The sequence below is a fragment of the Mirounga leonina genome, unplaced genomic scaffold (assembly GCF_011800145.1).
Source record: "Mirounga leonina isolate KUSES-001 unplaced genomic scaffold, KU_Mleo_1.0 Mir_454, whole genome shotgun sequence".
Taxonomy (NCBI): domain Eukaryota; kingdom Metazoa; phylum Chordata; class Mammalia; order Carnivora; family Phocidae; genus Mirounga; species Mirounga leonina.
In genome coordinates, this window is record NW_023270763.1 from 7,531,414 (window position 1) to 7,555,535 (window position 24,122).

The 24,122-nt window shown below is 44.4% G+C and overlaps 1 protein-coding gene across 1 annotated transcript; it reads left to right on the forward strand.

Moving 5' to 3' along the window:
• The first annotated feature begins 534 nt into the window (after positions 1 to 534).
• On the forward strand, positions 535 to 10,081 carry MUC17 (mucin 17, cell surface associated). Its single transcript, XM_034988181.1, has 11 exons — positions 535 to 568; positions 668 to 856; positions 1,354 to 1,484; positions 1,845 to 1,903; positions 5,121 to 5,272; positions 5,681 to 5,749; positions 5,852 to 6,014; positions 6,989 to 7,150; positions 7,334 to 7,431; positions 8,625 to 8,704; positions 10,007 to 10,081. Exons 1-11 carry the CDS (start codon positions 535 to 537, stop codon positions 10,046 to 10,048), a joined length of 1,179 nt encoding a protein of 392 aa, XP_034844072.1. The 3' UTR covers positions 10,049 to 10,081.
• The last annotated feature ends 14,041 nt before the right edge of the window (positions 10,082 to 24,122 follow it).

The following is a 24,122-nucleotide window of genomic DNA, read 5'->3' on the forward strand; positions in this document are numbered from 1 at the left end:
GAAAATAAAGAGGAATCACGAATAGTCACAATGGCAACAGTTTCCAGTATGAGCTCTTCTGAAGCAGGTTTTGGAGAGACAATGACATACTCATTCTCAGGCTTGCTGGAATCTAGATTGGTCAAGTTCCTCTGGATAGTCCTAGTTTCTGTTTCCTCTTTTCTCTTCCTCAGCCTTGACTGTGTGGTCCCTCACTCCTGACAACACTAGGTTTCCCGTTCCTTTCTTTTCAGGGCTAAAGTAAATCGTACGGGGCGCCTGGGTGGCTCAGTTGGTTAGGCGACTGCCTTTGGCTCAGGTCATGATCCTGGAGTCCCAGGATCGAGTCCCACATCGAGCTCCTTGCTCAGCGAGGAGTCTGCTTCTCCCTCTGACCCTCCCCCCCATGCTCTCTCTCTCTCTCTCAAAAAAAAAAATCTTTAAAGTAAATCTTACGGGAATACTCCAAGACCAGGTCAAGTCTGGCCTCCACATGGACCTTGGGCAGGTCTCTTAGCCTCTCTCCACCTCACTTGTCCCATCTGTAAAGTGGGGATGACAGTAACCGTCCTGCTCACCCCAGGGTCTCGTGAGAGTATCAAATTAGACAGTGCCTTTGAAAATGTGGTACAAGTTGTAAAGTGTTGTGCAAATATGTGTGGGTAAAGCAGGGCCTTGTCCGTTTCAGGGACCTGCTTAAATGGAGGGACATGGAACGGGCAGGTCTGTGTTTGCCCCAAGGACTACCAAGGAGACCATTGCGAGAACAGGGTCACAATCTGCAAGAATGACGGCTACTGGGATGGGATCAAGTGTGTGTGCCCTAGCCTCTTCCATGGGCCGAAGTGTGAGGAAGTGGTCCCCAGCATTGAGATAGGTGAGTAAGACCACAGGGCTCTGCTCTCCCCAACACTGGGCCTCCATTCCTGCCCCTCTGCGTGTACAGGAATATGGCCTCTTCTGGGGGCAACCATATTACTCAATGGTAAGAAAGTTGAAACATTAAAAAATGAATAAAGCAAGAAGGCATGGTTTGGAACAAAACACAAATTTGACACAGAATTTTACCATAAAACACGCTTAAGATAAATGAGTGTGTGATGGAGGAGAATACAAAAAGTGTGTGGAATTCTCATAAAGAATGTGGGACCCGCGATCCCCTGGGCTCAATCCCAAAGCCATGAGGAGTATCGTGTACTCCCCACCCTCCAGGGGCACTCTGGTGAGACCTGAGTGGGGGTCATAGGTGGTGGGCCCAGGCCACTCCCCTGTCCAGGGAAGAATTGTTGGAGTTGTGGGTCTCCTTGGGAAGGAACTCGGGGCGGGAGGTTGGCTCTGTCCTCAGTAAGTGGTGCTCCTGTCTGACCCCCTCAGAGCCTCCGCCGGAGACTGTCTCTGCCCAGATGGAAATGACCGTGACAGTGACCAGTATGGAGTACACCAAAGAGCTAGAAGACCGGAGTTCTGTACAATTCCAGAACTTCAGTGACATATTCACAAAAGAGGTGAGCCTGGGAATGCAAGTCCCCTGGGCCACTCTGCTTTCCCTAGGGAGGAGTCTCTAGAGGTGAAGAAGGCAGCTGAGGGCTGCTCTCTTGTTAGAGGCTTGTGAGTTTCTCAGCTCATTCCTTTCCTCAGAGAGAGCTTGTGGAAAGACAAAGCAAGGTTTCATGAAAGGGGAATGGGGGCCCCATGGGCGGGGCTGGTCTCTGAGGAGGGACCGCTCCATTGGGACAGTGTGGACTCCTGACGGGAATGGGGGACACAGCAGGTCCACCCTCGGCCTTCCTGAGTTCCTATGGAAAGACCCGGCAGGCTCCAAGTTGGGGCCTGTGTGATGACACTGTGACCTCCTTGCCTTTCAGATGAACATAGTTTATCTCGGAATCCCTGAGTATCAAGGGGTCAACATCACAAGGCTGTCGTAAGTATCTGTGGCCCCTGGGAAGAAAGTCTTTGGAGTGGAAGCAATAGTCGTAATTATAAAGACAATTGTAACTCTGCCTCTATATTAGTTGGCTAAGGCTCTCATAACAAAATACTCCAGACCGGGTGGCTCAAGCAACAGAAATTTATTTCTCACGGTTCTGGAGGCTGGCAGTCCAAGATCAAGGCATTCAGTGGGTTGGGTTTCTTCTGAGTCTCTCTTTGGCTTGTAGACAACTGCCTTCTTGCTGGGTCCTTACACAGTTTTCCTCTATTCAAGCATATCCTTGGTGTGTCTTTGTGTGACTGAATTTCCTCTTTTATTTTTTTTTAAAGTTCTTATTAATTTATTTTTTTAACAATCTCCTCACTCAACATGGGGCTCAAACTCATGACCCTGAGATCAAGAGTCACATGCTTTTCCAACTGAGCCAGCAAGGAGCCCCCCAAATTTCTTCTTATAAGGACACCACTCAGATTGGTTTAAGACTGAGGTGGGCTCCTGAGTGGCTCAGATGGTTAAGCATCTGCCTTCGGCTCAGGTCATGATCCCAGGGTCCTGGGATCGAGTCCCACATCGGGCTCCCCGCTCAGCGGGGAGCCTGTTTCTCCCCTCTCATGCTGTTTCTCTCTCGCTCACTCTCTAAAAAATAAATAAAATCTTAAAAAAAAAAAAAAAAGACTGAGGTACTGGGGGTTAGGACCTCAACACATGAATTCTGGGGGAACACAGTTCAGCCCATAACACCCTCCAAAACTATGGTTTCACATATATTTTCGAATTTTGAAGCTCCTAGTCACCCTGTGAGTGAGGCCAGCAGGACTGTTCCCATTGCACAGATGAACAAACAGATACCTAGAGGTAGGCATTGAGTTTCCTGAGGGGTCACTTACAGAGTGGGAGAGCCAAGACTCACACAGAAGCCCTCTTATGCTGGAGACACTGACACACGAGAACACTTGCAGGTTACAGTTTGTGTGATGGACACCCCACTTGTCTTCAGAGATGAAGCCCAATAACTGAACTTGGGGGGAAACCCCAGGGAAAAGTGTCCAAGTCCACAGGTGGCCGGTATTCACTCTCACTCACCTCTCACAGGATTCTGCCCCCACAGAATCTCAGCCCCGTTATCAACCTCGACTTTTTGAAATCCTGAGAATGGTGCTGGCCAATGAGGTTCACAGGAGTTGCCCAGCCTCCCCCAGATCATGAGGGAGCTATCGTTCCCATGGTTTACAGAATCATGATAATTTTCAAGAGGAACTTAGAACCAGTAGGAAGGAAGTTGCACAAAAATCACAGGGAGGGGAAATGTGTCCGTCAGCCTCTGTTTTTCTTCCTCTCTCAATTGTGTTGAACCCAAACCTTCTCTCTCAAACAAGAGAGGCCACCTCAGGTGGGACCATATGGGCTTGCCACGCCCCCTCCCCGTGGTCTGTGAGCACAGCATGTGCCCCGTGTCTGCTCTTCAGCAGCTCAGCTCCTCTGGAAGAGAAAACCATTTTTCTTTCTGGTCCTAAAACTTCCTCTCTGGGTTTGGCATGTGCTGACCCCATAGAGCTCTCTTTTGTCCCTGGGGATGGGGCAGTCTGTAGGTGCAGACGTCATCCTTCTTCTCTACATGTCTCCCTCTATCTCTCAGGCAAGAGAGGGAAGACAGGCCCTGTGGATCAGGTATTTTTACATTCCTGCTGGGTTTTCTATGTTACCACCTTTGGCCAGATAAGAGGAGAGAGCTGGGCTCTGAGGGCTCCAGAGAGGTCTGGGAGTGGGCAGATAGGAAGTGAGAATCATTCACCTCGGAAGTATGGAAGGAAGAATCCTAGGAACCATCTATCCTCATGTTACAGAAGAGGGAACTGAGGCCCCATGGGGCCAACTGCTGGTCCAAGATCAGCCGGCTACTCAGGGCCAGTGTCGGGATTTCCTCCTGTACCTCATAACTCCCACTACACCTGTGTGGCTTTGATAAAGCCGTCTTTCTCCATGGGAGCTTTCAAAACGGGGACTGAGGGCAGTGATGGACTCTGGGAGATGCCAGAACATGTCCTTATTGTGAAAGATGGCCTTGAGCTACAAGATCTTCTGGTCCCCTCTAACTCGTTATTCTACAGGTTATTTGAATTCCACTATTCTATATGTTATATACTATGAGTATAATTATTATCTCATTTAACTCTATTATTCTGTATTATTCTATTCTTTATGTTGTTCAGGAGTATCACCACACCCTTCCAATCTTCTATTTATGTTTAAGCCTCTGAATATAGTGGTAAGGAGAAAGCAAGGGAAAAAGAGTGCTTTGGGCTTCCATTACTTAGGAATCCTGAATTGTGAGCATGGGAAGTCTGGACTTGTTGCTGTATTTTTAAACCCAGAAAGCTCATTCCTGGGGTGTAAATAATCCCTACACCCACATGGGAGAGAAGTAACTTGCATTCTAGAATAAGAGCTCTTTGACATCCAGGTATTTCTGATCCTGTTTTGCATACACAGAAGATGTACTGCTTTGGGGATTTGGAGCTAGGGGAGAGAAAAGGAAACAAATGGAAGCTGTTAGCATGCCTGAAACCACACTTTCTTGGTGGCCTTGCCCCTGGCTTTTCCTAGCTCCTAAGCACAGAGTAGGAAGAGACTGTCGGCTAGAATTTTAACCTTTTAGGTGTCAGAGATTCATTTTAGAATTGACACAAGTGTATGTGAGTAGAAAATATGCACATATGAGCTTCAAATCTGTGCATGCTCTTAAGAGGCTCACAGACCTTCTGCAGCCCTCCACCTAGCAATTCATGAATCCTGTAAGAGTCTCTGGTGTCCTCCTACCTCTTGAGGACACCTTGCCGGCAGCTGCCCAGTCTCCTGCTGGAATGCATCTGATGACACCTTGAGGATGATCTTCCATGGTCCCATCCCTCTGTCCATCTTTGCCCTTGAGCCTTCCGAGACTTCCACATAGAGCTGCCTAGAACCTAACCTTTGAGACAGTTGTCAGAGGCGCAAGTCATGGTGTGAGTCCTGTGGGGAAGTGACTAGCACTGTGCCTGGAATAAGCCTTCCCCCAGGAGACACCGGGTCATCACTTCAACCATCTTACCCCATCTCTGCCTTCCCATGGGTGCAAAGAGGGCATATCCTGCCTGGAAAAAGGGGTTGGAGAAGTGAGCACCTATTATGACCTGGGAGGATGCTCACGGATATCTTTTTCTCTCCTCAGTGCTGGCAGTATTGTGGTAGAACATGAAGTCCTCCTAAAGACCAACTACACCCCAGAATACAAGGAAGTTTTCACTAAGGTCACCCAGGAGGTGGTGGAAAAAATCCAGAATGTAACCAAGGAGCAAATAAGCAGAAATAATAGCTGCACAAGTAAATTCCTAGGCTTCTGGGAGGGGCTTGAAGGGGTCCTCAAGGAATCTTTAAGCTTTGTCATCCTTGGGGTGGGGGAGGGGGGAAAGGCAGGTGTACATGCAGGCTACATCTTGTGGGGCACCCGTCTACGGGGAAAGTGAGAATAAGCATGGCTTGTTATGCAGAGAAGATTCTTCTGAATGTAATGAATAGTGTGGGACTCTTGGCAAAGGTGCATGTGGGAGAAGACATGGGGAGGGCACAGGGCACTTGGAGGGTCATTATGCTGGAGAGCTAGGCCTGAGGCTGGCATTCCCCATCTGCAGGGATGGGTTTCCCACCACCCCTCATCACAGCCCCTCTCCCCACTCCCCCAACCCTACTAAAGCAATCTGTTTAAGGGGCTCTATGTGTCTCCATTCACAGCTGTACTGTGTTATAACACGACTGCCACCAAGATGCAGAGCTTAGCAGTTACTGAATACAACCCTGAAAGTAGGTGACTTGGCGGGGGGGGGGGGGGGGCTCCAGGGATGGCGGGGGAGACAGACTGTGTGCCTGGTTGCCTGGTCACTGCAACTCCTCCATTCCCCACAGAGGAATGCCGGGAGAGGGTTGGGAATTATTATGCTGCCTACTTCTTCGTGGAGTACAAGGAAAAGAAGCCAATCTGCATCAACCGCTGTATGCCAGGCTTCAACAGCTCCCTGGACTGCAACTTCGGGAAGTGCCAGCTAGAACGCAGTGGCCCTCGGTGCTAGTGAGTGTCCCTCTCCAGCCTGGCTCTGTCCTTCCTCCCCACCCTTCAAGACCCTGCCTAAAGGCCAAGTCACGGAGTGGGTCCTGGCCTCTCTTGAATACAGCCAGCCACAAAGGATCGGTGTAGCCAGAGCCCCAAGGCCAGGTCCAGAACGGACCTCAATAGCTCTCCTCCCCTCCCCGGGGTTTGTGCAGTTGAGACTAAGGACTGTGCCAAGCTCTGAAGAAGCAGAAGGAAAACCCCAGCTTCAGAAAACTCCCAATCAGATGGGGAGGATAAAGCCTTGCTTCCAGGGGGAGACCATACTGGTGAAATGAGAAGGTGACCCACCCACACGGGGAGGGTGGAAAGCCTGTAAAAGCTCGAGTCCCAGGCTTTGCCTACTGAAATGAAACCAAAGAGAGACCAGGGGGAAGGAGTCACACACATGCAAAGGCCTGAGCAGATGTTCTGGTTCTGGGAAGGTTTTCTGAGCGAGGATTTTGCAGGCTGGAGTGGGGAGGAGAGGAACAGGGCTTAGAAAGAGTGTCTCCAGGGAGGGGAGGGAGCTTCAGAGGCAGAGTATATGCTGGGGATCGGGGATGGGGATTTGCTTTTCCTGATAGAAAAGGAGAAACTGAGAACGTGATGGTTAGTATGTGGATAAAAAGGTTGTTGTTGGGGTCTCAAGTTCCTGGGTGCAGCCCAGGGCAGCACCAGAGGTGAGCCAACTGCTCTAGATCCTGGGCTGCAAAACCTAAAACTATTGGGCTTAGTACTGGGCCTCTCTTAGGCCCATGCCATGGAAGCTGGACTTTACCTCTGTCCATCCCCTCAGGGCTCCTCATTCTGCACCCCAGCAATGTCATCCTCACCCTCTCCTCATTAAGCACCCATGGGGTCAGGGCTGGATCTGAGGCAGGGAGATTGTGGGTGTTGGCTGCCCCTGACTCAGAATGCTCCCTCTCTCCATCTGCCCCCTCTGTCCCTCTCAGCTGCCTGACCACGGACACTGTCTGGTACAGTGGTGAAACCTGTGAGTTCAGCACCAAGAAGAGCCTGGTGTATGGGCTTGTGGGGGCAGCTGGTGCCATAGTGCTACTCATCCTTGTTGTTCTCTTGATGTTCATACTCCGTTCCAAGAGGAAGTTGAAAAGGTGAGTCACTGCTGCTACCTCTCCCATTTGCCTCCAGCTCCTCTTCCTCCTTTTCTGATCCCTCTGCCCTCAATCATTCATCCTCAGGGTGGACAGTGGGGGAGCGGAAAGGAGGGACATAACCAGTCCCCAAATCCTGGTTCCCTGCTCATCATGGAATCTCTCTGGTGTTTCTGTCAATAGGCAAAAGTCTAGAGTGTCTCAGTTGTATAAGTGGCATGAAGAAGATGGAGGACCAACCCCTGGAACTTTCCAAAACATTGGCTTTGACATCCATGAAGGTATTGGAAGTCCTCAGTGCACTCAAAATGTCTCAAAGTGTGGGAACACACATGGGAGGCATGGAGGCATGGAGGCATGGGAGGCATGGAGGCATGGAGTCCTCCACATGGGAGGACTTAAAAGAGCAAAGAGAATAGTATTTTCATCTCTAAAATATTGAGTTCCACATTTGTACCCCTATTTCCACCTCTGGCTCCTGCAACGCCCTGGATGAGGTTTAAACATGGGCACAGCAGGGCGCCTGGGTAGCTCAGTTGGTTAAGCGACTGCCTTCGGCTCAGGTCATGATCCTAGGGTCCCGGGATCGAGTCCCGCATCGGGCTCCCTGCAGAGCGGGGAGCCTGCTTCTCCCTCTGACCCTCCCCCCTCTCATGTGCTCTCTGTCTCTCTCATTCTCTCTGTCTCAGATAAATAAATAAAATCTTAAAAAAAAAAAAACATGGGCACAGTATAACTAGACCACTGCGGGGCACGAGTTACTTGATGGTCTAGATGTCTCCAGAACACAAACCTGCCTATGTAGCCCCGATAGGCACTTAGGAGTAGGTGAGCTCACTGATAGGTGATTTATAGCTCAGTCAAGTGATTAACTGCAGATTTTGTCAGGTTAAATGTATGTGTTAAAATTTCTACAAATTGAGTCTTTACATTCCAGAGAAGGGAAGAATGGAACAAGGAAACCATTTTAGTCAATCCACAAAAAAGCAAGAAAGGGGGAACAGATGATAAGGAAAGAGATGACAAATAGGAAGCACAAAATAAGATGGTAGAAAATAGGGTGCCTGGGTGGCCCAGTTGGTTAAGCCTCTGCCTTCGGCTCAGGTCATGATCCAAGGATCCTGGGATCAAATCCTGCATTGGGCTCCCTGCAGGGAGCCTGCTTCTCCCTCTCCCTCTCCCTCTGTCTCTCTCTCTCTCTGTCTCTCATGAATAAATAAATAAAATCTTAAAAAAAAAATAATCTACCATAACAACAACAAATATAAGTGGATTAAACACTCCAGCTAAAAGAGGGAATTAAAAAAAAAATCTAGCGATTTTCTGTGAATGAAAGGCAGAGCAAAGAAGGAGGCAAAAGCATGGAAAAGGACAAAAAGGAGATATACTAGCCCTGCAGTGGGTGGGATTATAGGTAGAGATGGGAGCTTGTCTTCCTAACCAGCTGCTTCCATGGGGCTTTCTTCCCTTCCAGATCAAGATGACTCCATCCACTTGGACTCCATTTATAGTAACTTCCAGCCCTCCCTGGACCAAATAGATTCTGAAACACAGGTAAGAAAGTCATGGATGAAGTGCTCACCTCCCCCTGCCCTAAGACCCCATATCCTCTCCTACCATGGTAAGATCTTCAGGAAAGCAAAGTCATGTTTATGGTTGTTAGTCCAGGTGACATCTAGGTCTACATTGCTGGGAAATGAACAATAACTTGGGGTGGCAGCAGGTGGAGGAGAAGGAGCTAAGCAGGGTGGAATCTACCTTCTCTAGATACCTGAGGCTCCAGGTTCAGAGATTTCTTTCCACTTTAAGTATGTCCTTGATGGCCAATTTATTTAGTTTATTTAGTTGTTTTAATTTTCAAACCCACATAAAAGTCAAAATAGTAATGCACTAAATACCCCGCCTAGATCAACAATGTTTAACGTGTTGCTACATTTTCATTATATGGCATAGTATGTATATATATGATATACATACCCAACAAATTTTGCTGGACCATTTGGAAGTCAGTTGCAAACATTATGACATTTGATAAAATGATAAAAGTGATAAAACACTTCAGTACACACCCCCAAATACCATTAGCATTCCCAGTAAGTTGATGATAATTCCACAATATCATCCAATATCCATTTTTCCAATGAACCAAAAAACATCTCTTATTACTAGTTTTTTCAAATATGAACAAATTTCACTCACTGACTTTTGTTGTGTCACATTGGTCTTTTTAATCTAGAACTGATTCCTGCCTTTTAAATATATTAATTTTTTTAAGAATCTAGGATGATTGTCTTAAGGAATGCCCCACATTTTAAATATATCTAATTATTTCCTCATGGTGTCCTTTACCTTGTCCCTCAATCCTCTGTACTTCCTATAAACTGGCAGTTAGGTCTAGAGGCTTGATTAGACCCAGCTTAGACATTTTTCTTAAGCATATGTCATGGATAATGCTACTGCATCACCTCAGGAGGTACATAATGTCAGGAGGTCCCACTATGATTGAGGCCAAGATTGGTCACTTGGCAAGAGGTGACCACTCATTGATTGCTACCTTAATTTTATTTCAACTGGATGGATGTTCCAGGGCAGAAGAAATGCTCTCAAAGTATTCACACTTCCGAAGAAGTATGATTGGCTTCATGCACCTTACTCCCTAGGGAAAGCCTTGGGGCAAAGATAAACTCCCTAGCTAGAATGCTTTGAAAGCTACTTAAGTTGGGGGTAAGTGGGGGGAGACAGTTGATTTGTACTAGACTCTAAACTGAGCACTTTCCCAGTCCCAAGACTCTTATGTTTCCAAATCCCAGGTTCCTTATAAACATAGCCTTCACCTGGTTCTATCTCTCTTTCCAGATCAAAATTCAGAGGCCCCAGGTGTTGATGACGTCGATTTAAGGCAGTTTTACATGGAGCTGTGGGCTCTGGGAGTGAGGAGATCTTACTTTGTCTAAGCCTGACGGAACTTTTCCCCATTGAGAGTATTCATGGAACCGGATGAAAAACAAAACCTGTACCAAGGAGGAAGAGGGGAGAGAGTACAGTGCTGGAAAACTCAAATAGAAAAACCATGGAAACTCCGATGGGCTTGTTAGGATCTCAGGCGAGGCGCTCCTGTTCATACAGGGAAGTTCTTCCTCCTGCCTGCCTTGTTTCAGCACCAAGGACAGCATCTGAATCGCCTATTAACAGTGGCGATCACTTAAACATAGGACTGAACTTTACATTATACAAAACTTCTTGTAAGATTTATTGTAATTCATTTTAATAAAAAAATGTTTTAAGAGATTCAGCATTTTCTTTGAGTATATAGGATTATAAGTATTTTTAAAGTTCTAATATTTATCTATCGGTTCTGATTTTTTATTAGTCAATATAATATATATTTCTAATAAATAAAAACAAAGCAAATTTATTAAATTTTTCATGGTTCCCAGTCCTTTCTTCAGCTGATACCCTATACTGGTTCCTGTTTCTCACCTGCCAAGCTCTCTCACCTCTTCTCCCTCAGGATGTACTGTCTGATGAATTTGGCCTCAAGATGAAAAGAAGAAAATCTACAGCCAGAAAGCATACCATTCTTGATCTTCCCCAGCATCACTTGCTGGCCACTGAAGATGCCATAAAGCAAGACTCACACATACTCCCATGATACTGGGACTCCCAACTGGGAGAGAACCAAGTTCTTCTTCTGGAAATGGGCTTATGTTTCTTTCCATAGATTTGCAGAGATAGAGTCTTGGGTTTTATTTCCAGCTTTCTCATCCACTCCCTGTGTTAAGTCTGGGAAAAGTCATATTTGACAATTCGGACTCAGACTTGTCTTTTGCTAAGGACTAGGTTCTTTCTAAAGTCCCCTTATTGCTGTCATTTTTAACACGTTTAGGATGATTTATTACAATTCCGGCCATGCAGCTCAGGATTTATTTTGTTCTGGAAGGTGTCTCCCACAGGCTACCCCATTTAAACCTTAAGCTGAAAACAGAGCCTAGGCTCTGCTGCCCCCTCATGATCACTTGGAGCATCTGCAAGCACTCCAGTCAGCTCGAGGCCATCCCCTCCTTGCCACCCCTCCCCATTGGAAAGCCATCAAAATCCCCAGCTCTTAAAACTGGGCTTAGTCCATTTGGGCTGCCATAACAGAATACCATAAACTAGGTGGCTTATAAACAGCACACATTTATTTCTCACAATTCTGGAGGCCAGGAAGTCCAAGATCAATGTGTTGACAGATTTGGTTCCTGGTTCACAGACAGCCATCTCTTTGTTGGTGTCCTGACAGAGCAAAAGGGGTGAGGGAGCTCTCTGGGGGTCTCTTTTATAAGAGCACTAATCCCATTCAGGAGGGCTCCATCCTCACGACCTAATCACCTCCCAAGAGTCCCCACCTGCTAACATCATCACATTGGATATTAGGTTTTAACCTATGAATTTGGGGGTGAGGGGAGACAAACATTCATTTTATAGCCCAGGCCGAATCTAGATGTCTTCCTTTTCAAACCTGCTTCCTGCTTCAGACAGGCCAAAGCATCAATGGTCATGGAGAGGCCATTTAAAAGAACTGCAGACCCCACATCCAATCTAGAACCACGTTATCCACCTCAACTCCTTCCTGCTCTCTCCTCACATCTGCTTCGTGGAGAGGCAGGATACAGTAACTAGACACGTAGTTGGTCTGGGTCCAATTCTTGGCCAGCTATTTACTACCTGAGTGAACTTGGGAAAGTAACTTCTCTCTGGACCTCTTATCTGAACCACTCCCTTTGTGCCAATCACCATTGTATATTTTAACTCATTTATTCCTTAAAACCCTATGAAGTGGGAACTATCATTATCCCCATTATACAGATGAAGGAGTCAAGGTAAAGACACATCCAGTCACTTGCCCGAGATGGTGTAGCCAGTGGATGTGAAGCTGGAGTTACAAACCAGGGAGTCTGGCCATCAAGCCTGTGTTCTTGACCATCAGTTACGTGCCCTTCCTGTGGGGCCACTCTTGGGATTAACTGAGTTAATACATGTAGAGTGCTTGGAAAAAAGCCTGGCACATAGAAATTTCTCGGAAGGAAGGAAGGAATGTTAATTACTGCTCCATCAGCTTCTTCCCTCACATTTCTCTCCCTAGTATTCCTTCTCTTTTCTTCCTCTCATCTTCCAACCATAGAAGAGCCATGGGCTGGACTGAGGGCAAGATGAAACGAAGGCCGTGTTATTTTGCAGAAACAGGGAAATCCAAAGGCACGGAGATGCACAAAAGAAGACTGAGGGTGGAAACACTAGGTGTGAAGAGGAGAGTCTGTTGGGGCTTAAAGGCAAAAGGAATTTGGGAACCACCCCTCCAAGCTCACCTTTGGCCACCTGCATCACCCCCACAGTTATGTGGTTCCACGTACTACTACTACCCTTGGGTGCTTCTCTTGCCCTACCTGTGGGTCTTTATGGCTTCACCTCTGACCCAGCCCATTGCCTTGTCAACCTCATGCCTGACCTCCCTGTGGCCTGCCCTCCTGCCAATCACTGCTTCCTGTGCAGCCACTGGCTCCTTCCCAATTGTGCCGTTCACCTGCTCAAAAACACTGATGTCCTCACCCTCTTATTAAAGCAAGATCCATGCTCCTCAGTGTCTTCAAGGTCCCTAGAGTTGACTCCATCTCTCCCTTACCTCTCCACCCCAGGCTCCAGGAGCTCTACGACCTCACTGCATGGACTGATGAAGTGCCACCCTCCCCCCTCAGCTGCTTCTTCACCCTGCAATGCCCTTTTTACACTTTCCTCTTTAGAACCTGACTCATCCTGAAGCTCCAAGTTCACCTCCTCCAGGAACCCCTCTGTGATAGAACCCTTTACAGTCTCTCTCATCTGTGACTCCTTGTCTTAGTCAGTGTGGGTTGCCATAACAAAACACCAACACCGTGTAGCTTAAACAACAGACATTTATTTTCTCACCATTCTAGAGGCTGGAAGCCCAAGATCAGGGTACCAGCAAGATCATGTTCTGGTGAGGGCTCTCTTCTTGGTTTGCAGACCTGCCTACTTCTTTCTGTGTGCTCATAAGACTGCTTTTTTGTACACACACACACACACACACACACACACAGGGCAGAGTGGAGGGGTGCGGGTCACAAAAAAGCAAGCTCTCTGGTGTCTTTTCTTATAAGGGCACTAATCCCATCAGATCAGTGCCCCATCATCTAACTCCTACTTCCCAAAGTCCCTGCATCCAAATACTATTACACTGGGGGGTAGGGCTTCCACATATGAATTTTAAGGGGATACAGACACAGTCCATAGCACTCCTTAACACAGTTGTGTATAGTTATGTCATGTTCATAATTTTCTCTACATATCTCTCCCCACATAGGGAGGATGTGGCTTTGTTCCCCTCCATACCCCCAGAGTGCCTAACACAGTGCCTTGCGCATCAAAGATGCTATTAATGCCTATTAAACTTAATTGAATCAAGACTCATTTTCACAAAGCTGTCCTTCTCGGAACTGAATTCTTATTTGTTCTCTGGTTGCTTCATGCATGCCTATGTCTGTTAAAAAAAAAGAAAAAAAGAAAGAAAGAAAAGAAACAACAAACCCCAAATGGAGTCACTCAGGCTAAGCTGGTGTCAGCAAACTAAGATTTAACACCTAACCTAATTGCAGTGTTAGCCTCTCCCAGGACTGTGACCTTTAACCGGCCAATCTGGAATTCTCTGATCAGCACTAGGGAGGTGATCTGCCATATAGACCCCTGCTCTTCCCGCAAGTGGGGGTAACCTTGCCTGAAACAATCCACTCTTTGTTAGAAACTTCCTTTTCTGCCCCCTTCTGCCTATAAAAGCCTTCCATTTCGAATAGCTCCTTAGAGCACCTTTCTGTTTGCTAGATGGGTTGCTACCCCATTCATGAATCATTGAAGTAAGCCAGTTAGATCTTCAAATTTACTCAGTTGTGTTTTTTTTTTAACATTTTCTGGTCCTATGGAAAGTACCGCGTTCTTTTTTTTTTTTTAAGAGAATTTGATCCCCGCCCCCTTTTATAAAGACAACCTCTACACCCAGCATGGGGCTCAAACTCACAACCCTGGGATCAAGAGCCTCATGCCCCATGGACTGAGTCAGCCAGGCGCCCTAGAAAGCATGATCTGGAACCAGCCAGAGAATTTAGCTTAGACCATGCACGCCAGAGTCTCTCATACATCCTGGTTTTCTCCTTTTCTCTCACGGCTAAGCCTTTCCATCTCTGGAAGAGATCAAGACAGGAAGAACGGCAGCAGAAGGCCTGGGTTTGGGAGTAAATATGGCATCCCGGTCTCCCTCCTTGGCTTTCTGTGGGTCTTTCCAAGTCATTTCCAGTCACCCAAAGACCCTGGGGGTGGGGCACGTGTGAAATGAGGCTGGAAGTTGGAGGGCCATTCTCTGACGAGAAACTAAGACTAACACGACTATGCCACCCTCAAAATGTGTGGCGATACGGGAAATAATTTTCCAAGGCACCCTCTAAAACTCAGCTCTCCTGCAGGCAGATGATAGTATAGACTTTTGGAAAACAGTAACACATTCACAACCCCAGAGATTTTACTGGATTGGGAAGACAGGACAGTTGTGTTTTGCTGCTGAGGGTGGTGTGACTCTGGTGTTTAGATTACACCCCCAGGTTGGGCAGGCCTGATTCATCTGTGATGATACAGCAGGTGGGCAAGCTGGCGGCTGCCTAAGTCTGGCTGCCTGACAAGAGGCAGGCTCACAGGGGAGCCAAGCGGCGAAGGAAATTTACTGCGTGTTGTAGCCAGGCAAAGTGGAATTGGACTCGGGTGATAATCAGCCTGATTAGCTTGGTGCCTCCTGGAGGGAGCCAAGGGCGGGGGGAGGCAGGGCAGGGTGGGGGCGGGAAGGACAGGTCAGCCAGCATTAAGGTGGAGGCTCAGAGGCTGGGGTTTGCTGAGGTCAAGAACCGGGGCCCAGAGAAGTCCGTGGAGCAGCAAACCCAGAGAAAATGAGTCTAACACCCAGTCATCGGTGTTAAATTAAAAAAGAGACAACGGGCCCAAAATGGAGTCTCCTGTGCTAACCACACAGCAGAAAACCGAGACTTAATATCTAACTAATTGCAGTTTCAGCTCCTTCCGGGAATATAAACTTTAACCAGTAAATCTGGAATTACCTGGTCAGCACTAGTGAGGTCATCTGCCTCCTAGACCCCTGGCCTTCCCCCAGTGGAGGGTGATCTTGTTGAAACAATCCACTCTTTGTTAGAAACTTCCTTTTTCTGCCCCCTTCTGCCTGTAAAAGCCTTTCATTTTGTTCAGCTCCTCAGAGCTACTTTCTGATTGCTAGATGGGATGCTGCCTGGTTCATGAATTGTTGAGTAAAGCCAATGAGATCTTTATATCTATTCAGTTGAGTTTTGTTATTCATCAGATTTCGTGGCAGCAATGGGATTGGAAGGGAACTTCAGATGGCTTCGGGGACAACGAGAAACACAAGCATGGTACCCATGAACCTTCTTGAGTTCTCTCCTTTGCTTGCCATTTCTGAGGACTGGGACAAGTTCCTCACAGTTCTGAGCCCCACTCTCTTTGCTTTGGGCTCCTGATCCAATTGGCTCTCCAGTCAGTTCCATGTTGGGAGCTGCTAGTATTTTTGCTGCAATAGCTTGTATTTTTAGTACTTTGAGTGGAAAACCCCAGCTGTTGGTTCTGTCCCCAGATTCCACATTGGGAACTGTGGGTAGCCGCTGAAGTTGCCTATTTGTTTGGAATCAGTCCTTAGTCCTTCCATTCTTTGGGGTCTTTTGGTTCAGTTCTTTCCTTAGTCCCAGGTTCTACATTGGGAGTTGGTGGTGGTACACGCAGGGCCCCCTTTTGGCCTCCTTTTGGCCAGGATGCAGTAGCATCTCTTGGTTACTGCTGACATATTAAGGTGCACATGTTTGTCTTGTTTTGTATAGACAAAGTCTATTATTGATAATGGGAATCTCGGAAGCAGCCACAAAATCTGTGGGCACAGGTCGAGCATTTAATAGCTGTTAGAGCACCCACCACCTAACCCAAAGATTCCTGTTAGGATAAGTTGATTATGAAGTAGGTTAGATCCACACTAGGTTACCCACCAACCTCAAAAAAATTTCTGTGCAATGAGGTACATGGTAAAACACCACACAAGCCCTAACCCAGTGGCACATCGCTTTTAGGTATCAGTCTGGCTCTGAGAGACCTGAAGGCTTAGCCTAAATAAGTAAGTAACTTAAGTAATCCCTAAATTCCAAAGATGAACACACACACCACCTTTGGCACACCGGTTTTTTTTTTTTTTTTGTCTAAGAACTATGGTTCTGGAGGTTATACATATCTAGAAAAATGGCAAAATCTTACAAAAGTTAACCTAGAATTATAATGGCCATTATGGGGAATGTTCCAATTAGACAAGATCATTTATTTAAGAAGTGCACGTGAAAACAAGGATTCCCAAGTTCAACACACAGAATGGGATACCTATTTTACTTGGTATGCAGAAGCTTCCAAAAGCCTTCAAGATTCCAAAATTCCTTCATTTAAACAATTCATTGCAAAGGCTAATGAAAAATTAAAGACACAAGAGATATCTCAAACAATAGATAAAACTGACGTGACTCCTCCATCCTCATTTACCTGAGTACTCACATTCTACTAACCCTCTATCTGAACTACCTTCCTATTCTCAAAAGACTGTTGGTCAATTAATTACCTTATAAAATAAAACCACTGAAATTTCAGGAGACCCTCCTCAGGTATCTTTCCCTTCTTGGTCAAAGACCAAACTAATGGCCAGAGTTAAAGAATTTCCTAAACCCAGGGAAGATCCCCAAAATTTTCTGAAAACTTTAGTCATTATCAGGGCCCAAGACCCCAGGCTGCCAGATCTCCATCATCTTGTGCACCTGCTGGTGGGACCCAGCGAAGCCCAAAAATGGTGCAAGGAAGCAGGATGGCATAACCCTGAGGAAGGTAATCCAAGATCGTTGACCTTCAACATGGTCCCCTTATGGATTAAAAAAAAAAAAAAAAAAAAGCTAGCAAAATAGCAACTGATCTTTTAAAAGCCATTCCTGGAGTCTTCCCTGCCTGCACTGATGGGTCTATTACTCAAACATGTGAACATAAGAAAGATGTATTTGTGGCAAACTTTAAAGCCCATCTGGAAACTCTTCCGATGACATTCCAGGTCCCATACAATAAATAAGGTCACCCAACCTGCTCTAGCTGTTCTTTTTGTAAATTGGTTATCTTCTGAGATTAGTGGATTGATAAAAAGGCAGAGAATAGAACAGGAAATCACCAGTCTGACTAAACTTGTGACTCTAGCTGAGCACTTTGAAAGGACTTTGCAATAAGATTACAAACAAACGTCTGCCAAGCTATTGGCCTTACACAGCTCCAAGTTCAAGCACCTAAAATAACTCCTGAGCGCCCACATCACACCCTCCTAGGGGTCCACCATCAAAACAATGGCCCAAGGGTTGATACTTCATTTGTAATCAATTGGGACTCTAGAAAAAAATGCGTCCTCAAAGACCCTATGCAAATTTTTCAACGTCAGCTAGAGTTTACTATCTCTATGGTCCGAAGCTGATAATCAGAACCTGATAAGAAATTATTTTTAGACCTTCTCACCTAAGCTAAAATAAAACTGTACTCAGGGTGGGCGGAGGGAAACCTTCGGAAGCCCTTGTGAAAGGATTTGTGGTGGGTCAGTTTATGATGTCATTTAAGTTGCAACCCAATTTCTTGAGGAATTAAAATCAACTGTCCTTAACTTACAAATCCTTTCAAAACCAGAAGTGGCTCCAGAAATAATTCAAAGTCCACTTATTTTTTTTTTCCCAATCCCCAAACCTCTATTTATCTCAAGAGGCTTGTAAGTGTTGTGAAAATTTTGCCTTTAGGAAACAAAAGTCCTTCTTAGAGAAACTTGCATTTATTCTCAATGTCTTTGAAATGTAAATGTTCTACTTGATCCCGGCAGGAACTCTTACCTAGGCCATCTCTTTAAGATACCAGCTTCCGGGGAGGAAATTCTTAGTTAAAAAGAGGGGGAGGGGTATTTAAAAATTTACCTGGCTGGCAAATGTGGGGAACCTGGCTGGCTCAGTTGGTGGAGCACGCGACTCTTTTGATCTCATCTCAGGATTGTAAGTTTAAGCCCCACATTGGGTGTAGAGATTACTTAAAAATAAAATCTTGGCACCCCTGGGTGGCTCAGTCGGTTAAGTGTCCAACTCTTGATTTCAGCTCAGGTCATGATCTCAGGGTGGTGAGATCAAGCCCTGTGTTGGGTTCCACACTGAGTGTGGAGACTGCTTGGGATTCTCTCCCTCCCTCTCCCTCTGCCCACCCCCCACCTCCCCCAAGGGTGCACGCCTGCACTCTCTCTCTCTCAAAAATAAATAAAATAATAATAAAATAAAATATTAAAATATAAGAAAACAAGTCATAAAAAAATAAAATTTAGGCAAATGAAAAATCATATGTCTTCTCCATAAATATTAATAAAAAGCTTTAGCCATTTGAGAACGTAGCCTTAAATTATTCCATCAGCCAGGAACATAAGCTGTATCCAGTCTCTCTATGACTACACTCATTTATGGCTACAGTTTTAAAATGGAATCTCTAAGTCCTCTGGATCTGCTTGCATGTTTATGGGTCCCTATACATTTGCTACCCCTGGATGGTATTACTAAAATTAATTTGTAAGAGAACCCTATTTAATTGGCCTAAAGAGAATTGACCACTTGTATGAATTAAGGATTCCTAACCTTCTCAGAAATATAACCGAAACTAACCAAAATGTTTTTCAAGTTTATGTAATCTGAGGTAATCTTTGATAAATAAAAGGTAGTTCAAGTTTGTTGGATTAATTAAAATAGGTATGTCTTTGTTAAGAAAAAAAAAAAAGAAGAAGAAGAAGAAGGTAGCGGGAGGGGAAGAATGAAGTGGGGGAAATCGGAGGGGTAGACGAACCATGAGAGATGATGGACTCTGAAAAACAAACAGGGTTCTAGAGGGGAGGGGGGTGGGAGGATGGGTTAGCCTGGTGGTGGGTATTTAGGAGGGCACATTCTGCATGGAGCACTGGGTGTTGTGCACAAACAATGAATCATGGAACACTTCATCTAAAACTAATGTTGTAATGTAAGGGGATTAACATAAGAATAAAAAAAAAATTAAAAAAATTAAAAAAAAAATAAATAAATAAATAAAATAGGTATGTCTTCAGAATTACCAACATTAAAAATAATGCAGATGCACAACTTTATTCGACTTGGGTTTATCAGTCAAATAAGTTCACGTTATCTCTGTCACAAAATTTGTCAGGAAGAAAAATAGCTTGGGATGATGGCTGACTTTGTCTTATGCCTTGTGAACTTTTTGTGTGTAATCTAAATGTAATTACTGAGAACAAGTGAATTAAAGGATAAAAGATTTCAGGGGCGCCTGGGTGGCTCAGTTGGTTAAGCGACTGCCTTCGGCTCAGGTCATGATCCTGGAGTCCCTGGATTCGAGTCCCTGGATCGAGTCCCGCATCGGGCTCCCTGCTCGGCAGGGAGTCTGCTTCTCCCTCTGACCCTCCTCCCTCTCATGCTCTCTGGCTCTCATTCTCTCTCTCTCAGATAAAAAAAAAAAAAAAAAAAAAAAGATTTCAAGTGAACTTTTTAAATAGTGTCCCCAAATCTTTTTGGTAACCTGAAACTTTAAAATTTTGCTAAGTTAAATTAAATGATGGGTAGTCATTAAATATCTAGATCATTTCTAAATAAGATAAAATACTGAAACATTAATTACTGAACACACATTTATCCACTTTGGGCTTCCTTTTACAGAGGAACTAAAGGTTATTTGTGTTTATTAGCACACATGTTTCCTGACACACTGGAAATTTTTACTCTGAGAAAGCATGCACTTTTAGAAATTATAGAAAGTATTTATAAGTCTACCAATCCACAGAATGCTAGTGTAAGATGATGTAGAAAATGGTGGGGTTCGGAGCCGACAACCAAGAAAGAATTCTTGGGACGTCTTCAGTGCAAAAAGGTGGTTTTATTAACATACAGGGACAGGACCCATGGGCAGAAAGAGCTGCTCTGCGGTGGGACAGGTGATTGATTACATACTTTCAAGTTGGGAGGGCATTAGGGATAGTGTAAGTCCCTAAGGAATTTTGGAAGCAAGGTTTCCAGGATCTTGAGGGGGCTAGCTATTGTTAGGAAAATGTCATTTATTAACTGTCTAATAAAACCTTAGTCATGAGACCCTTCAGATGTTAATCAGTGGGCCATATGCTTGGAGGATGACTGCCAACATGTATCTGGGTTGGTGGGGTAGAGATAAAGGAAGTTTCCAAAGGATTTTTTTAAAAGATTTTATTTATTTATTTGAGAGAGAGAGAAAGAGAGCAAGTGGGGGAGGAGCAAAGGGAGACGGACAAGCAGACTCCATGCTGAGCATGGAGCCTAACTCAGGGCTGGATCAGAGGACCTTGAGATCATGACCTGAGCCAAAACCAAGAGTTGGACGCTTAACTGGCTGAATGACCCAGCCACCCTGCCCACCCCCCCACCGGAAAAGGAATTTTTATGTGTTAGAGAAGAAGACTTACAGGATCCTGGGGGTGTTGAGCTAAGATTGCCTTTGCCCTTAGCAAAGTATTAACATCGAGGCAGTTGGGTCCCTAGAGGAATGTCACTCTGCCTGTTTCAAGGACTTGTCCATGGGCTGTAAGTAGTAAGAAAATTTAATTTTTTTCTTCTGCCTTAGTTTCTCACATCATAAAAGCCAGTCCATAGTTGTTTACTTCTTTATTTTCACTCAAAATTAAGGTTTTTAAAGTGTTAAGAATTCTCATATAAATAATTATAGCTACTAGAAATAATAAGTCCGTATGCAGGGCAAGTAGGATGTGTGTTTTCAGTAAGAGAAGGTATGAGGAAAGGAGATGCATTTTTGTTGAGGGAAAAGGAAGTAATTTTGTCCTAAAGTGAAGCTGGTTGTTTCAGAATGGGAAAGAGGAAAAACAGGACAGAATCTGAATGTGAAAAAGAAAATTACAGGGGCGCCTGGGTGGCTCAGTCGTTAAGCGTCTGTCTTCAGCTCAGGTCATGATCTCAGGGTCCTGGGATGGAGCCCTGCATCGGGCTCCCTGCTCGGCGGGGAGCCTGCTTCTCCCTCTCCCACTCCCCCTGCTTGTGTTCCCTCTCTCGCTTCTCTCCCTCTGTCAAATAAGTAAATAAATCTTTAAAAAAAAAGAAAGAAAAAGAAAATTATAGAAGGTTTCTGGAAAACAAATCTTGGAGAAGGAATTTTATGTGCAGTCAAGATGGTTAAGATTGGAATAAATTTATTTAAATAAAAAAATGAGTTTTAATATCAAAAGTACACTAGCGCAAAATTGGAATTGATTTCTTACTGTTAAAAAAACAAAGTTTTCTTGGACTTTCAGTTTGCTTTTGGCAACAGATTGTGAAGTTTCTTTACTTTTGGCAACAGATTGTGAAGTTTCTTTACTTTTTAAGCAATCTGCACAAAAAGCAAAAATTTTGTGTCTTACCAAGACAATTTACTGTGTTCCATGTTACCTTTCTCATCACATCTGTGATTACTTAAGAAAACGGAGTCTTCTCTATTAAAAGAGCTAAGGGTTTTTTTAAAAACAACTATTTAGGGCGCCTGTGTGGGTCAGTCGTTGAGCATCTGCCTTTGGCTCAGGTTCTGGGATTGAGTCCTGGGATCAAGTACTGGGTTTGAGTCCCACGTCAGTCTCCCTGCTCCATGGGGGGCCTGCTTCTCCCTCTCCCACTCCCCCTGCTTGTGTTCCCTCTCTTGCTCTCTCTCTGTCAAATGAATAAATAAAATCTTTAAAAAAATTAAAAAAAAAACCCAACTATTTAACTCTCAGTATTTGATTGTAAAGTCTTCAATTGTCACTTTGGTTAAATAGATAAGTATTGGTTCACAGTGACCCATGATCCTTTTTGACTGTTTTTAAACCTTTTGGTATTTTTGATAAACTTCCCCAAATCAAATTCTAAGTGAAGTATTTTTGACCCCAAATTAACTCTGAGATTTTTAGGAGGGGTCCTGGAACATCTCAAAAGATTTGTTTTCTCTCCTTATAGAAAGAAATGTTAAACTAATAAGATGTATGTGTAAAGTTAAATTTACATGGGAAGCATCGTCAAATAAGAAGTAATACTAAGCCTTCCTTATGTTGAATTTGTACAGGAATATGTTATAAGTGTTCCAGAAATTATATGAAATTCCTAAAGTCTGATATCTCCTGGTATAATGTTATCATCATAATTCCAGTTCATTTTAAAATGTTGTGTACCACAAAAATGACCAAATTTCCTTGTCAATTCCACTATAACGAACTCTCATCAGATCTTTAGTAGTAGGCATTTTTTTGTCTTTTGTCATTCACAGATAGTTATTGTTTTACTCAGGTGCTTTTGCAATAATGTTCCTCCCGAAGTACGTCATCTTCAAGGAGATTCACAAACAGGACTTTGGTAAGTACAAGTTTATGACAACTTTAAGATCATAAAACTGAACTGGGTAAGAATTTCTACAACTACTGGAAAATATTGGGTTCAAGCAGACTATTAACCACGCAGAACTGAATGAACTAAGGAGGATGACTGTAATTCTTTATGACTTTTTATTTGAAAATTGCTTGTTTTGGGATGCTGTGTTTTCCGAAATTTAAGAAACCTTTTCTTAAGCTATCTATGACCTACAGCAATTTGGTAAAACATACCTTTATAAAAAGATAAAACATTTACCTTCTCTCCCTGCCCGATTCCTCCAGAATTCAGAAACTCTTGAGTATTCATTTCACGGCAATATAATTAGTTATTCACATAAGTTCAATAAGAACTTGTTCTCCTTGAAACATTGGCTATATAGCTTTGACTGGAATGCATTATTGGAGAGAGATGTGTATAGACTCATATAAGACCAGACAGCTTTCAGGAACTGCTTGGAAAGGTCAGCCTAGTGCCTTGTTTATAGGGTTCCCAGCGGCCTTACCAGGTGAGTAAGGAAAGTCACTCCCTGGCAGGCCCACGAATGGCTCAGGATATTTGAAGGGACCTCAAGAAGAGGAATTCACCCAAACTATAGTATTTCAGGTAAAAATCTCATAGTGAGTCCTTGGCTTAGCTTCCTGGCCTCCAGCTTTTAAGAGTTCGATCGGAAATTACTTATGAAAACTTCTAGCTAAGCAGTCTTAAAAAAAAGAGTTTATATGATCAATCACTATTCTTGCTGCATTTATGTAAATAAACAATCAGGCCAAGTTTAATGCAAACAAACTAGCTTTACTGTGATTATCTGTGGTTAAAAAAAAAAGAATGGGGCTAATTATAGAAAGAAAAATTATGCTTGCACCTTTGTAGAGTTTAGATTTTAATCTTGTTAATTATCTTTGAGATTTTGTAATATACCTGTTAACTGGACTGGATTCTGAATTCTTCTAGTTCTCAAACATCTGGCTATGACTCTCTAAACTAACGTTTCCAATTTTCTCCCACCCTTCTGATTTGGGATCAGTTAAAACAAAGGCTGTCCATGAATCTTCTTGGAAGGGACCAGACCAGGTCTTCCTCACTGCTCCGATGGCAGCCAGGCTTCAGGGACCCAAGCCTTGGGTACACATCTCACAGCCGAAGAAGGCTCCTCCTGACACCTGGTCCTATGCAGACACTGGAGAGTCTCCGCATCCAATGACTAGAAGGGAAGGAGCTGACATCCATATAGTTTCCATCAAAGACGCCAGGTCAAGACTTGCTACTTTAACTAAACATTAAACCCTTTCGTCTTTTCTTTCTTTCCTTTACTCTGCATTGACCTGATACCTAATGCAGTATTTATCAAACTAGATCCCAGACAAATACGATTTGTTAGTTAGCCTTTTCCTCTTATTTTAAAGTTTTTCACCCATAGTCAG

Excerpts from the sequence above, each read along its gene's own strand:
- MUC17 (XM_034988181.1), top strand. The coding sequence starts at position 535 with ATGACAGTAACCGTCCTGCTCACCCCAGGGTCTC. Across the intron at positions 1,485-1,844 it reads GTGACATATTCACAAAAGAG|ATGAACATAGTTTATCTCGG; the intron begins GTGAGCCTGGGA and ends CTTGCCTTTCAG. Across the intron at positions 7,151-7,333 it reads TCCAAGAGGAAGTTGAAAAG|GCAAAAGTCTAGAGTGTCTC; the intron begins GTGAGTCACTGC and ends TTCTGTCAATAG.